The 16,194-nt window shown below is 34.0% G+C and overlaps 1 protein-coding gene across 6 annotated transcripts; it reads left to right on the forward strand.

The window, feature by feature from the left end:
* Window positions 1–8,933: 8,933 nt before the first annotated feature.
* Window positions 8,934–13,607, forward strand: LOC105804425 (vacuolar-processing enzyme). 6 transcript variants are annotated; one of them, XR_008191113.1, is made up of 8 exons: window positions 8,936–9,332; window positions 9,427–9,506; window positions 9,813–9,861; window positions 10,140–10,349; window positions 10,486–11,611; window positions 11,941–12,022; window positions 12,142–12,899; window positions 13,341–13,607. XR_008191113.1 is itself a non-coding variant. In XM_012637051.2 (6 exons), exons 2-6 carry the CDS (start codon window positions 9,466–9,468, stop codon window positions 11,541–11,543), a joined length of 519 nt encoding a protein of 172 aa, XP_012492505.1. In that variant the 5' UTR covers window positions 8,934–9,332; window positions 9,427–9,465; the 3' UTR covers window positions 11,544–11,934. The 6 variants fall into 6 exon arrangements, 1 of the variants encoding a protein (XP_012492505.1); XR_008191114.1 differs by having other exon boundaries at window positions 12,488–12,899; XR_008191117.1 differs by lacking the exons at window positions 8,936–9,332; window positions 9,427–9,506; window positions 9,813–9,861; window positions 10,140–10,349 and having other exon boundaries at window positions 10,549–10,884; window positions 11,532–11,611; window positions 12,142–12,252; window positions 12,488–12,542; window positions 12,779–12,899.
* Window positions 13,608–16,194: the final 2,587 nt, after the last annotated feature.

A 16,194-nucleotide genomic window follows, 5' to 3' on the forward strand; every position in this document is an offset into this window, starting at 1 on the left:
CTCTTTATCAACACATTGAAGGCATCATTCATCACGCACATGTTGGGAAGTGCTTCAAAGAGTTTCTCAGATATAATCATGAATGGTGAAATGATTGAAAACGCCATCAGAAAAAGGGGTCGCTAGTCAACAAGGTTCATTGAGACAAGAATCTGCAGTGAAACCAAGTACTGAGAAGCTCCAGTTCACACAAATTCTGATGTCGTATAAGGAGCTGTATCAACGCTTATTCGATGCGCACATTATTTCCCCTTTTCTACTCAAAACCCCTGCAACCTCCGTACCCCAAATGGTATGATATAAATGCACAGTGTGATTATAATGCGGGAATTGGGGGACATTCGATAGAAAATTACACTGTCTTTAAAAAGCTTGTTGAAAGGCTCATTAACATGGGTGTTGTCAAGTTTGATGACTCCAATGCAGAAAATCTGTTACCCAATCATAATTGATAATGGAGTGAATGCAATGCATGAAGAAGAGTGGGAAATGTTCACATCGACGAAAAGCAACTGAAGAAGGGACCTTGTTAGATATCCGCCCTTATAAAATTGGGAGTGTTCTAAGCAATTGGGCTGCAGAAGAAAGTCCTGTAGTTTTTAGAGCTTATTTAGAATAATGTTCAGAACATTTTTGTTGTTTTTAGCCTAAAAGTGATAGAAATTCCTTTGTGAAATAGGCTAATGTCTGAACGCCATTATTCTAATGAAATACATCCTTGCGATCATTTTTGAGCCAATATTCTTTCATTACTCATTTATTCTTTTAAATTGTCTTCCACATCATTCTTTCATTCATAATTATATTGTACAAATAATTATTCATAAATTCACACATTCTTTTGTATATTCTTTGGTACTTGCTATGGGTCCTCAGATATCAATGACATGAATGACACTGCTACAGACTCAAATTTTCTTCTTGAGCGAGGCATGTGTTTAGACGGATCTCATGAATTTGGAAATGAAATAGATCATAGCTTATCTCTGAACTTGTCGAGGATGGTAGAACAAGAGGATAAACAGATCCTACCTCTCAAGGAATCATTACAAATTGTGAGCTTGGTAAAGATTAGAATTAACCTGACCACAAAGACAAAGCAATACCTTGTCGAGTTACCTCTAGAGTTTTGAGATGTCTTTGTATGATCATACCAGGATATGCCTGGGTTAACCACTGATAATGAAATCTGCACAAAAGCACGATGTCAGAAATTTACAGTATGAACAATACAATTCTTCGTCGGGGCAATGCCTCTCTCGTTGTCTCAGCATAGCTTTGCCCATTTAAAGTCGAGTTTCCATCCCTTCAAGATGTTGATCAGAATTTTCTGTCATAGTTGCACCCCAAAAGGCTCTATGAAAGAAATCTGATACCAAAGAAGGTTTCGCATACAAGATGAAAGTGAGAAATCTTATGTAGAAGACTTTATCTATAAAAACATTAATTTTGATCGAAAGAGTTCAGATTCAATAAAAAAATCAAAATCAAAAAATTAAAATCAAAATATAAAAAAATGAAAATGAAAATGAAGAAAAAGAAAAGAAAAGGAGAGGCCAAGGTGAAAACCCGCAAAGGGCGTTTTGTGACCAAAGGTGGTTTTGAGTTGAAAACCCAAGAAGGGTGACTCAAATTTTGAGCAAAATGGGGCATGGCCGTCATCATCATCGAAGGCTTCTAATGGGCATTGCTTCATTTTTTTGATCATTAGAGGCTGCTTCATATGCCAATGTCATCATATGCTTTTATAGAATTCCAAAGAAGATGGTATTAGAAAACGTATTGAACTTCAACAATAGCACGACAGCTGAGGTCTGAGATCAATTTAGAAGCAGACACCACGTCTCGTCACTGAATTGCCTAGAGATGAACAAGGACTGACATGGGAAATTACCATTGGCCCTCATTGCTTGCCAAACATCTTTGACTGGGACAACACATTTCTCTTTGGTTTACGGGATTGAGGTAGTCCTACCTATTGAAAACCCCTCTCTCCGGGTATTAGTTGAGCTAGAGTTAGACGGATCCAATCGTGACGTGATCAGTTGAACCTAGGAAAAGGGTTAAAAGCTACTCATCAGGGTTGGGTGTATCAGAAACAAATGATACGAGCCCATAATAAACAGGGTCATCTCAGAGAATTCCACAAGAGGGCTGGATGTTGAAAAAAATCCTTTCTCAACAAATGGATTCTAGAAGGAAATGAATGCTAATCCGGGGATGTCCCTGTGTTGTAAAGGAGGCCTTTTTCAAAGGAGCACTAATCCTGAGAGAGATTGCTAATCCTATAAACTCGGATCCATTCAAGCAACACTTCGTTTAAAGAGGAAGAAAGGACCAAGGTGAAAACCTGCAAAGGGCACTTTGAGTCAAAAAAAATGATGAAAAATGAAAACATGAAAAATGAAAAAATGAAAAAGTAAAAATGGAGAGGCTAAGGGGAAAACCCGCAAATGGCACCTTAGGCCAAAGGGGATTTGAGTTGAAAACCCAAAAAGGGCGGCTCAAATATTGATCAGAATGGGGCATGAAGTGATCAAAGCAACTCGTATCTTGATCAGATTGGGGCATATGGTAATCTTGTTATATCTGAATCAACAGGAAAGGGTAGGCGACATCTTGGGGCATCGACAAAGCACTGCGATATTTGGGGCACCCAATTCTCATATTATTTACATTGAATTTGTTCTTTTCCAAGATATACATTCCCGATCAATTTCTTTATTATCCTTCTTTACTATTTGTGACAATTTATTCATTTTGAGCTATGCCCAGAACCAACTTTATTCTTATCCATTGTTATGACCCTTTTTGCAAGCATGTTGCATTGGAATAATGATTAATGGACTAATAAAACTTTTACAAAGGAAGTTTTGCATAATACTTTGAAAAGTTTCTAAATAATATAGGAACCTGAAACAGGACTATTGTTTATAGCACACCAAGTTTAATGTTGGAAATTTGAGAAGGAAGAGTCTAAATTTGGACTTTCTCTTTGGATTTTGTTGTCAAAAACATTGATTGAACAAAATGGCAAGGATGTGGTATGGACAATAGATAAACAAGCAAACAATGATTATCAGATTACCTCGGAGAAGAGAGCCTTCATTTGTGCATGAGCCTTTGGTACAACACCCTGAGAATGGTGTAAGAAACCAGAACGATTCAGATCCTATATCCTTAATTGTGATAAGAGAGGATTGGGGAAAAGATACATATTTCTACCCTTGGATTACAGTGGGAGAATGATGGTACAAATTTTGTGCCCTAATGGATTAAACTTTGAGGTTTACAATGGGGGGCAACCTGGCTAAATGTTTCTTCAGAAAAGCCAGTCAAGTAAGAAGGTGTTGTAGCACGTTAGCGATAAAGCCTTAATAAACTTCGAGTAATGACAAAGTGGAATCATTGTCGGAAAAATAAAATTTTGCATTTATGCAAACACCATTCACACATGTCTATTTAGGAGCATTTGATTCATTTTGATCATGATATCCTAATCGTTAGGCATAATTAGGTTTATTATACAGGTCGTGTTCCCCAAAGAACATATCAGTGAATATAACAGATCTTATCTCCCTGAATAATAGCGGAGCAGATCGAAAATGATGAATCTTATCTCCCTGAGATTACAGCGGAGCAGATTGAAGCCAGTAATCCTATTTCCCTGAGATTACAGTGGAACGAATTAAAATAAAGGATCTTATCTCTCTGAAGTTACAGTAGAGTAGATCGCATCAGGTCTTATCTTCCTGAGATTACAGTGGAATAGACCGAAGAATTACAGATCTTATCTCCCTGAGATTACAGCGAAGTAGATTGAAGCCAGTAATCCTATTTCCCTGAGATTACAGTAGAACGGATTAAAATAAAGAATATTATCTCTCCGAAGTTACAGTAGAGTAGATCGTATCAGGTCTTATCTCCCTGATATTACAGTGGAATAGACTGAAGAATTACAGATCTTATCTCCCTGAGATTACAGTGGAACAGATTAAAGTCACATCGGTGAATCTCGCTTCCCTGACGTTGCAGTTAAAAAGATTAAAGCCACAGTGGCGAATCCTACTTCCTTGGCGGTGCAGTGGAGCAGATTAAAGCCACATCGGTGAATCTCGCTTCCCCGACATTGCAGTTAAAAAGGTTAAAGCCACAGTGGCGAATCCTACTTCTCTGGCGGTGCAGTAGAGCAGATTAAAGCCATATCGGTGAATCTCGCTTCTCTGACATTGTAGTTAAAAAGATTAAAGCCACAGCGGTGAATCATACTTCCCTATCGGTGCAATGGAGCAGATTAAAGCCATATCAGTGAATCTCGCTTCCCCGACATTGCAGTTAAAAAGATTAAAGCCACAGCGGCGAATCCTACTTCCTTGGCGGTGTAGTTGAGCAGATTAAAGCCACATCGGTGAATCTCGCTTCCCCGATATTGCAGTTAAAAAGGTTAAAGCCACAGCGGCAAATCCTGCTTCTCTGGCGGTGCAGTGGAGCAGATTAAAGCCACATCGGTGAATCTCGCTTCTCCGACATTGCAGTTCAAAAGATTAAAGCCACAGCGGCGAATCCTACTTCCCTAGCGGTGCAGTGGAGCAGATTAAAGCCACATCGGTGAATCTCGCTTCCCCGACATTGCAGTTAAAAAGATTAAAGCCACAGCGGCAAATCTTACTTCCCTGGCGGTGCAGTGGACAGATTGAAGCTACAACAGTAAATCTTACTTCCTTGACATCACAGTTAAGTAGATTAAAGTTATGAGTTACGAATCCTGTCTCCCAGACGTTACGGTGGAGTAGATCGAGGCACCAATTCCTATACCTCTGAAGATGCAGTAGGATGGAATGAGGCTACTCGAAGAAAAGGAGCACCGAGATCCGGTACGACGGGGCAAAATTGGCCCTTTTTAAGTCTTTACTTCATTCCCGTTGCACGACAATGAGCAAAGAGGGGCAGCTATAAGGCCTAATATTTGGTCGGCCCAATAGATAATAAAAAAACCAAATACCACAGTTTGTTAAACAACCCAATTAACCTAGCCCAGACACTAAGCCCAATTAGCCTAAACCTAAGCCCAATACCCTGGCCCAACACCAGAACACACGGCATCAGGAAACCCTAGCAACAGCCCCTTCCCAGCGTCGCAGCGCCTCACAGCACATCGCCTTCGGCCCTCCCCTCGCACGTGCTGGCCTCCGTATCCACCACATCCACAGCTCCGTACCCGTACCTACAAAGGACAAGCAAACGCAGCAGAGACAAATAAAGGCAAAAAACATTGTATTTGGGGGATTTGATTTTTATTTTTTATTTTTATTTTTCTTTTTCTTTGTTCGGCTATAAAAGAGCCTTTCAAAAAAACCTGTAAAAAAAGGGGGAGAAAACAAGGATATTGTATCAAAATTCTGAAAAGCAATAGAAAAATAGTTTCTAAAGGTGATTTCTTTTGAGCTTTTTTCTTTTTTAGATCATCGTTTCAAATATATTTTTAATAATAATAAATAGAAGAGAAAGAAAGGAAGTGAGAGGCTTACCTGGTCTCCGTTCGCTCCGTCGTAATCAGGGTCGAACGAGGCTGAGGGTCCCCTGAGCAGTCGATCCGCAGATGAGGCGAGAAGGGTCATCTCTGTTAGTTTTTTTCCTTTTCTTTTTAAAAAATGGAGGAGTCTGCTTAGGCTAGGGTTTATTTTAGCTTTTATATGGTGAAAAACGGCGTCGTTTGAGACCGAGTTTGATGGTCTCAAAACGACGTCGTGAGGGGCTGGTATTCGTGCGGTGACCAAACCCGGGGGCAGGATCTACTCATTTTGTTTGACGGACTATTTCCTCGCACAGCCCCTCTACTTTTCAAGCGCGCTTCAATTCAATCCTCTTATTTCTTTTTAAATTTAATCTCTCATTTTATTATTGTTTCATTTTAATCCATATTAAAGCGTTGCGTTTTGGGCAAGGGATTATTTCCCTTTTTGGTCCCTAATATTACGCGCGTGTTTTAATACAACCTTTGGATATTTCGAATTCCATTTTTTGTCTTTACATTTGGTTTTACTTTCGATTTAGTCTCCTTTTTGCCCTTTTTATTATTATTAAATTATTTTTATTACCCTGGTTATCATCATTATTGTTAGTATTATTATTTATATTAGTTTATATATTTATCTACATATTTTTTATGTATATACTTTATTATATAATTTTAGGTGTTAACATTTATATACGATATTATTTTATACATATATACAATTTATATTAAACCATATTGATTATATACATGTATATACTACACCAAAACAGGCTTTTAGCAGCGTTTTTAGCAGCGTTTGGACAAAAAACGCCACTAAAAATCGAGCATTAGCGGTACTTTTATAAAAACGCCTCTAAAGGTATAGCATTAGCAGCGCTTTTTGGAAAACGCCTCTAAAAATAAGCATTAGCGGCGTTTTCTGAAAAGCGCCGCAAAAAGCCTAAGCCCAACGACACCGTTTTCTGAGTTTTTGGGGCCTTTAACGGCGTTTTTGAAGAAGCGCCGCTAATGCTCTGGCCTTTAACGGTATTTCTAAAAAAGCGCCGCTAATGCTCGGGCCTTTAGCGGCGTTTTTGTAGAAGCGCCACTAATGCTCTGGCTTTTAACGGCGTTTTTGATGAAGCGCCGCTAATGCTCGGACCTTTAGCGGCGTTTTTGATAAAGCGCCGCTAATGCTCTGGACTTTAGCGGCGTTTTTGAAAAAGCGCCGCTAATAATAATAAAATCTAAAACCATTTCAATTATCTCATTCTTTGATATATTCTCAAGTAATGTTTCAATTATATTTTTTTTATTATAAGTTGAAAAAATTGATATTTCGTTGTATTTAATATATATTGGTCAAATTTGCATTTAAATGATAACAAATAATATTGTTTAATACAAAATGTTTTTATTAAAGAGAAGTCCTAACTCCTATTTATTATTATTTTCAATCACAGTTTATTTAAACTAATTTACTAAAATATATATTAAATTATGAGTAAAATAAAATATCATAAAACTTAAATTGATAGTTCGATTAAGTAAATCAAATAAAGTAATATAAAACACCAAATATGGTGATAAATAATATTATATATTGATAATTTTATTACAAAAATAATTTTATATTTAGTTAATCAAACATGAACACAACAATGACCTAATAGTACCTACTCAAGAGTAAGAACGAAAATGAATGAAAAGGGACAAATGAAATTAGAGTATTAATTTTAAGTATTAATTTCAAATATAATTGTAAAAGATACGATAGTATTAATTTTAAAATATTTAATTTAATTATCATTATAGTTTAGGGTTTAATATATATGGTTTAGAGTATATAAATGGTTAATTTAGGATTTAGGGTCAGTTTAAAAGTTACAATTTTAAGGTTTATAGATTATAAAATTAGGGATTATGGATTAGGGATTCTAATTTAAGGGTTGTGATTTAAGGTTTATGTGTTAGGGGCTAGGGGTTAGGGGTTAGCGGTTAAGATCAGTTATGGATTTAGGGTTTATGAATTTAGGGGTTAGGTTTTGATTAATTAGTGTGTTTTAATTTATATATTAAATAATGTTTAGGGGTTAGGGATTTTGGGTCGAGTTAGGGTTTAGGGATTAGGGATTTAGGGTCGGGTTAGGGTTTAGAATTTAGATTAATTAGTGTTTTTTTTAATTTATATATTAAATAAGGTTTAGGGGTTAATGGTTAGGGGTTTGGGGTTTGGGGTTTAGGGTTAAGAGTTAGTGATTTAGGGTTTAGAGATTCAGGGTCAGGTTAGGGTTTATAGATTAATTAGTATTTTTTTAATTTATATACTAAATAAGTTCTTATATAATTGTAAAAGAGATAATAATAAATTGTAAAGATTATTAATTTAAAATTGATATGCAATATACAATAATTGAATATAAAAAATATAAAATATATGAGCTTTGGCGGCGTTTATAGCAAAAACGCCGCTAATATGTATTAGAATTTTTCAAAACGGTGTCATTTCATTACAAGAATTTAATTTATTAGTGGCGTTTATTCTGTAAACTCCGGAAAAGGTAACATTAGCGGTGTTTATGACTAAAAAATATTTAATTTAAACCATTTGATATATTTAAATATTAGATTTTAAAAAAATTAATAAAAATGTAACAAATTGATACGGATAGGTAACTATCTATTTTGGATATATAGGACCAAATTATAACAAATAAAAATAAAATACAAAAACTAAAATCATTCCACATCGAACATGTAGCAAAATAATTATATTTTCATTGGAAGAAATATCTCTAATAAAATGGAGATTAGATCGAAATGAATAATATAAAATCATTATTAACGTCTCAATCTTTAATAGAAATTTGATATGTGAGAGATTAATTTCTTACATTGGATAATTCTAACTTAATAATTAATTACAGACCATTTAATCATTTTTTCTTATTAAAATATACGATATTTATTTTAAGAGTACTTAATTTTTTAAAAAATTCAATTTATAAAAATAATAATAAATGAGATAAAATTCAATTTAACTAATAATTTTTAATGAGACAAAATAAAAGATTTTTAGTAAAAGGTAAGTAATAGCTGCGTTTTTATAAAAATGCCACAAAAATAATTTTACTTTAAAAAAATAGCTCCTTTTTAGCATAGCAAAATAGTGTCGTTTTATTCTAAATAAAATAATTTTTTGCAGCGTTTTTATGAAAAACGCCGCAAAAGTTAAGCAATAGCGACGTTTTTTTTTAAAAACGCCACAAAAAATAATTTTATTTTAAAAAAAAAGTGTCATTTTATATAGCAAAATAGTGTCATTTTATTTCAAATAAAATAATTGTTGCGGCGTTAATAGCGGCGTTTTCATAAAAAAAAACGCCACAAAAAAATTTACTTTTAAAAAAATAGCGCCATTTTATAAAATTCCCTCCACCCTCTCCCGAAATCCCCAACTTTCCCCCCTAAAATTCCTTATTTCCCACATCCAAGAAAGAAACCCAGAAGCTGGGAAAATCAAAATCAAAGAACCCAGAACCAGGAAACCAAGGAAACGATGAGAAAAAGAGAAAAAGGGATTAGAAATTGAAAGGTACCGAGTGGAAGGGTTGTCAATAGGAGGGCATGAAACTTGCATTATTTTTCCCACTCTTAACCTAGCATTTGATATCGGTCGATGCCCACAACGTGCCCTTTCTCAAGATTTTCTTTTTATTTACTCAATCCAACTCCATTAATTCCTTTACCTTCTTTCAATCTTAATCTAAATTTTCTTTAATTTAGGGAAACAATTATTTTTTATGGCCGATCATCAGTTCTGCTTATTTTGCAGGTAATATTCCAATCTTATTCTTTCTGAAAAAAGAAAAAAAGTCAACTTTTTTTCCATGTTGCTTTTTAATTTGAGTTTGATTTTTTGGTTAAAGTGAAAAGGAAAGGAAGATTTAGTTTTCAAGGAAAAAAGTATGGATTCGGTGCAGTTCAGTGTTGCTTGGATGGAGGACAGGTACATATAATTTTTTATTTACCCTTCGGTTCGTTGAATCTGCGAGGTTTTTGAAGTTGAAGCCTTATTGCCTATATCTGTTTTCGATAGATTTCAATTTAGCATTTTCAGTTTATTTCATGTCTCTAAGAATTTGGTAAACAAATACAAAAATCAGAGGCAAAGTAGGTGGATATATTCTGATTCTTTTGATATCACCTGGATTAAATTAGGATATATTTTAATACTAAGGAATCAGCTTTTTTCTTAGTAGTTGAGTTACATCTCTCGGTATGTATTTTTAATGTTCTGTATCTTGTTAAGCAGTGACATACATAATCTGCGGAAGGAGACTTTGCACCAGAAATATGAACTTGTATGGCTTTTTTAAACCTATGCTTTGCATGAGCTGTTTCCTTTCCTTAAAAAGAGAAAAAAAATGGCGACTTTGATGTCATCTTCCTATAGTAGTTATTTATTACTGCTATATAGATATAAATAAATATGAAACTATATACTGAAAATGAGAGGTCAGTCTAAGTTCCTTTGACATTGAATTCAAGTGCCAATGAGTCTTATCCAGTATTATGCTAAAATCCAAATGGTTACCCAGTTGAGTTATATGGTGAAATTTCACTGTGCTGGTCTTTACAGGTAAAAAGGAGGACTATCAATGACAATTCTGCATATGGCTCTCATGTTATGCAATTTGGTGATATAGGAATTAGCATGGACAATCTCTTCACATGTTTGGGTACCAATCCTGCTAATGATAACTTCAAATTCGTCGATGGGAACTCATTGTTGCCACCCACCAAAGCTGTTAATCAGCGCTATGCTGATCTTGTCCATTTCTGGGATAAGGTTTGTATCCTATGTCTCTTGCATCAGATATTACTGTGAATGAGTGTAAGATATGAACCTTTGTTCCATACGTTGAAAGCTGAACTGCTAGTTTAGAGCTCATCCCACTCAAGTTATTTTCGAACCTATTGTCCAGTATCGCAAGGCACCTGATGTCTTGGTTAGGAAGGTTGAAGCTCAAAAGCAGGTTATGGAAGCCATGTCCCATAGAATGCATGTAGACAACAGTATACAACTCATTGGAAAGCTGTTATTCGGAGTCAAAAGAGGCCCTGAAGTTTTAAACACTGTTCGACCAGCTGGTCGACCTCTTGTTGATGACTGGAAACGCCTTAAGAAAATGGTAATATCCTTGATTCTCAGTCCCTCTTCCTCATTTTCCTTTTTCTTATCATGTAACTTACAAAGATGCTCTGTTCATCGACACATGTGAGAACCTTTGAAACGCACTGCGGATCACTGGCTCAGTATGGGATGAAACACATGTGTTCCCTTGTTAACATTTGCAATGCTGCCATTGAGACAGAAAAGATGGGTGAGGCATCAGCACAAGCTTGTTTCAACATTCCTTCAGGACATTGGGGTTCTCTTAGGAAAGGGTTCAGTGCATAAAATATAGCAGAACTTTCAACTATTGAAGACCTTAACTTTTGAATACATTCGTCAACCACGTATATTTAATAGAACCACTTATCGATTGACTCATACATATGAAGGGTGACTAAATTTGTTTTGAAAAGAAATGAACATGAAAATAATTGCAGGGATCCTAAACCGATAAGCTTTGGTATGAAGAATATCGATATACTGTCTTTTTTTGGTATGAAGGAAGTTTTAGTTAGTTGGCCATTATTAAGGTCAGAACTAGAGTCATTGTTTGGCTGCACTTCGATTTTTGTTAAGTTGAGCTCAAATTTTATTAGTTTTTTTGGCTCATTGAGCTTATATTTTCTTTTTATACATGCAAAATGGAACTGGATTTAATTGCAGTTAAAAAATGTGCAAGTTCTGTGCCTGTGCCGCTGATCTTTTTGTTTATTTTGTGGCACTAATTCATAGATTAGAAATCATGTCTTCTCGGTAAGGGAACGTTGGTTTAGTACTAATCTTCTCTTCTTTTGTTTGTCTTGTATCTATTTAATATTTTTTTCTTTTTTGCATTTGTATCATTTTACGTGACAGTGGCTGTCCTAAGGCATACCACCCAGCCTGTATCAAAAGGGATGAGGCATTCTTTAAATCCGAGGCAAAATGGAACTGCGGTATGTTTGGATTAATTATTTATCACTTTTAGTTCGATTTAATTAATATAAGTGCTGGGGAGAGTTGAAGCATGAATTCTACTGTCTAATATATCGTAAAATATGAAGGTATAATGTGTCTCTGCCCTTTTCAGACCTTATTTTGTTGCAAGATAATTCATAGTTAACAACTCAAAAGATAAGTAATGCGCATCCAATATTATTATAGCATTTTTATTTTTTGATATTATATATTCTAGCTTATCCAAAATATAAAAATAATGTTTACTATAATATATTTATTTATCTTATTATTTTTTTAAGACCTATACTCGTGTTTTCATTTTAAGACATACAAGGATAAAGAAGGTATCATGCAGCAGCAGTTGTTGGCATTTATCCCAAGACATCACAAGCACTACATTTTACCGAGTAAGAATAGTTGATAGAGGCCTTCTTTTTTTCCTGGAAGCTAATTAGTGGGTTGAAGTTTTGTATGTTTTCTCATTTCCATTTCCTTTTTGTCCTGTTTCTTTGCCTCTCTTCTATAGCAATTTTTTTTAAGCCAGATTCTGTCAGCAAAAAGGTACATTTTAGTCCACAGTTACAGACAGATCCTAGGGAAAATTATCTCCATGCTAAATCTTGTCTTCAGCCTTCAGGTATAGTGTTTCTTAGCAAGTAGGAACTCTTCTATGTTAGTTTTTTTCTGCATTGTTTTGAGGGGGCCAAAGCATAATTTTCCTTTATATTGATTTATAATTTGATCATATGTAAGGGGTTATAATTTGATCATATTATTGGTTTTATCAACTGTTGGGAGATTGTTCTCATAACACTAGCTACTGGTCCATTCATTGTTGCTGCTGGAGGCATATCTAATATATTTCTTCATAGGCTTGCTGAAAACATCCAAGATGCTTATGGTGAGGCAGCTAGCATTGCTGAACAGGTTTTTCTCTTCTCTCCTGGTTCCATTTCTTTCAACCAGACTTATTTTTCTTAATGTTGTTAAGTGAATTTAAATTGGTTATTTTGCTTAATGTTCATACAGTTCTAACCCTATTCTTACATCAATGGTGTATGTTTCAAACCAGGCATTATTTTATTTTCTAACCCTCATTTTTTAGCATACTTTTCTTAACATGGAAGAATAAGCTATGATTTCGACCTTGATGTTGATGGCAGTCGCATTATTTAACACCAAAACCCATATTTTATGGGTTTTTCAAAGAAGAAAAATGCTAAGAATAGATGGTCTCTGCAAAAAGATGGGCTACAAGGACGCCAAGTTACTGATGCTTTACGGGTATTATATTTATCCTTTTTCATCTGTTTCTTGTGTGTGCCTAGCTTTCACTGTAAAATGGGATAGCTAAATTATATGGTTTCTGCATGCTCCAAATTCCTGAAAAAAGATTGACAAACATTGGCAAGTAAAATTTTAGAGAAAGTTCTATGAAGTTTTTTATGGATTCTGTGGCGCAGACCCATATTTTTTCTTTTGGCATATCATGTAATTGTTGTACAAGTGAAGTAAAAAGTAGACTGAAGCAGTTTACTATGAAGTTTTTAGAGAAAGTTCTATGAAGTTTTAATCTATGCTTTGCTTTCCCATGGATTTCCATTCAACTAGCTTCGATACGGATCTGCTGCTTTCAGTTTCATGCGATCTCCTCACTGTTAACTTGTAATTATCCTTTTTCCACCTTTTGATGAGTGATTTTGCTGCTGCTATTGTTGTTATTAGGCTCTGATAGCCAATGGCGTTGAAGCGGGGACTATCCAGTGTGGGCGTCCAAAGGAACAGAAGTTCTGGATCTCGTTTGCGTACCGTGATTCTTTTTTTCTTCTCAATTTTGATGATCATTGCTTTGAGTTCATTACAATTCTGCTGCTTTCAGTTTCATGCTCATTGCTTTGAGTTCATTGCAAGATTTCCTTGATTAAATAAATGTATTATATCTTTTATTACCAAGATTTACTTGATTAAGAAAATGCATTGTATGTTTTATTACCTTGCATATGTATTATTTATTTTAGTTTTGATTCTAAATTTTATTTTTATTTAAGAGTTCTAACTTTTGGATTTTAATTGTGTTATTAATTTATTATTTTAAATTCTAAAACTAAATTCATTAATTTTTATATTTAGTTTTAAAGTTAAAATTTTATAGAAAATTCAATTTAAATAATATTTTTATTTATACTTAAAAGTATATTTAAAGTTCAAATTTAGAAAATAAAACATAATATAATACTTATCATAAAAATAAATATAATTTGATTAAAATAATTTTTTTAAAGGTTATGTTTTTAGCGGCGTTTTCGCCAGAAGCGCCGCTAAAGTTTGATCTATAGCGGCGTTTGTGGGGAAAGCGCCGCTAAAGGTCTTTGTTTTTAGCGGCGTTTGTGGGAAAAGCGCCGCTAATGGTCTTGGTCTTTAGCGGCGTTTTCGTGAGAAGCGTCGCTAAAGGTTTGATCTATAGCGGCGTTTGTGGGGAAAGTGTCACTAAAGGTCTTTGTCTTTAGCGGCGTTTGTAGGAAAAGCGTCGCTAATGGTCTTTGTCTTTTGCGGCGTTTGTGGGTAAAGCACCGCTAATGGTCTTGGTCTTTAGCGGCGTTTGTTGGAAAAGCGCCGCTAATGATCTTGGTCTTTAGCGGCATTTGTGGGAGAAGCGCCGCTAAAGGTCATGGTCTTTAGCGGCGTTTGTGGGAAAAGCGCCGCTAAAGCTCATGGTCTTTAGCGGCGTTTTTTGCAGCGCTTCTTAAAGCGCCGCTAAAAATCTGTTTTGGTGTAGTGACATGGTATTGATTATACATTGTATCTTTTTATTTATTCATACATACATATTTTTTAAAAAAAGAAAAAAAAAAACAAAAAAACCTACTTTAATATATTTTGCTTATTTCAACTTTGTATATTATTAGGTATATATTGTCATTTATATTATTATTAAAATTTTCCTTCCATATGTATTATTTATTTAAATTAATAAATGTATATGATTTAATGCATTTTGATTTTTTTATATAGTGTTTATTTTGAATGTTGATGTTGGTATTGGCATAATTGAGGCTATTGTTACTATGTTTGTTTGTATTTATCTATTGATTGTTTGTATTCATTGGTGGATATTTAAATTTATGAATAATCAATTCGCGTTGTACATTTTCATTCTATTGCATTTTATTTGCTTAAAAGGTTACGTTTCATATCATTTAAAAATCGAAAGCATTTTTATTCAAAAAGCCTTCAAAATAACGCGACACTCGAAATTTAGGATCCTCAAAAAGATTGTGTCCTAACTTACTGAATTTCAATCTTCCTCGCTGTATCCAAGAAATCGAGTATCCTTTTTAAAGCATAAATAAAAAGTTCATGCTCGGGAATTCGATACGTCGTGTCCTAACGCATTGGATATGACGTGTTGTTTTCTCGAGACGAGGATTTTTCTAATAAATAATAATAAGGGCAATATTTAATGCTCGGAATTTTGAGAAATTGTGCCCTAACGTATTGGGCTTCGATTTTTCATCTGACTTAAGCAATCGAATAACCTTCTTAAAACACATGATTCTCTTAAAAAAGGAGACAAATTAATTTCGAAAATTGAATTGTTGCACCCTAACTCACTGAGTGTGGCAATTTATTTCTGCGAAATATGCGACTTACCATTCAATTTAGTTGATTCAAGTTTTCTCACCAAAGGATTGTATTTTAAAATCTTTTCAAAGTTTTGACATTAAGACATCAAACAATTAATTCGGTACCAATCTTGGGCGTACGAGGGAGCTAACCCTTCCTCGTGCGTAAGCGACTCCCGAATCTATTTTCTCAAAATTTCGCGGACCAAATTCGTTTTTAATGGTGAACCGGTCACACCTTAATAAAATATCGGTGGCGACTCCCATTTTCGTTTTTAAGTCGACAACCAATTAATTTTTTGTTTTTCAAAAAGTGGTTTCGACATCGATCACTCCAAATTTGTTGTTCAAGTCATTGTTGATTACCTTCTAGAGCTATTGCAATTTCACTCTTCAATTGATGTCTGTGCACTATGGGTAATCATTAGAGCTTTTAACCACTCAGATATTCAAATATATTTACTATGATTTATTTATTATATCATGTTTAGTTATAATTGGAGACTTATAATCATGACAACATGAATAAAAAATTTTGAGAAGGAAATAATTTTTTATATAACGATAATTTGAATCCAAACTATTTCTAAAATAAATAAATATTTTACCAATAGGTCATAATTTGAGACTCTTGAACTATGTCAATATGAGTTTGACTTAGATAGGTTAGGATAATTCTAGAAAATAATTTTTAGGCAATCAACAAAACATATTGCATCATTTTTTTCAAAGTACATGAATAATATAATACATAAAAATATTAAATCAAATTTTATTGTTATTTTTAACTTTAAAATTAATAAAATTAATCTATTTTTTAGATTTAAAATATTATTAAGAATGAATGATCTTATGTTAGAAAGTGTATATATTAATTAGAATTTTTAATATATATATAAAAACTAGACATAATGTTTTATTTGGCTCTTCTAACTTTAAAAAATTATTTTAGATAT

The sequence above is a fragment of the Gossypium raimondii genome, chromosome 11 (assembly GCF_025698545.1).
Source record: "Gossypium raimondii isolate GPD5lz chromosome 11, ASM2569854v1, whole genome shotgun sequence".
NCBI lineage: Eukaryota > Viridiplantae > Streptophyta > Magnoliopsida > Malvales > Malvaceae > Gossypium > Gossypium raimondii.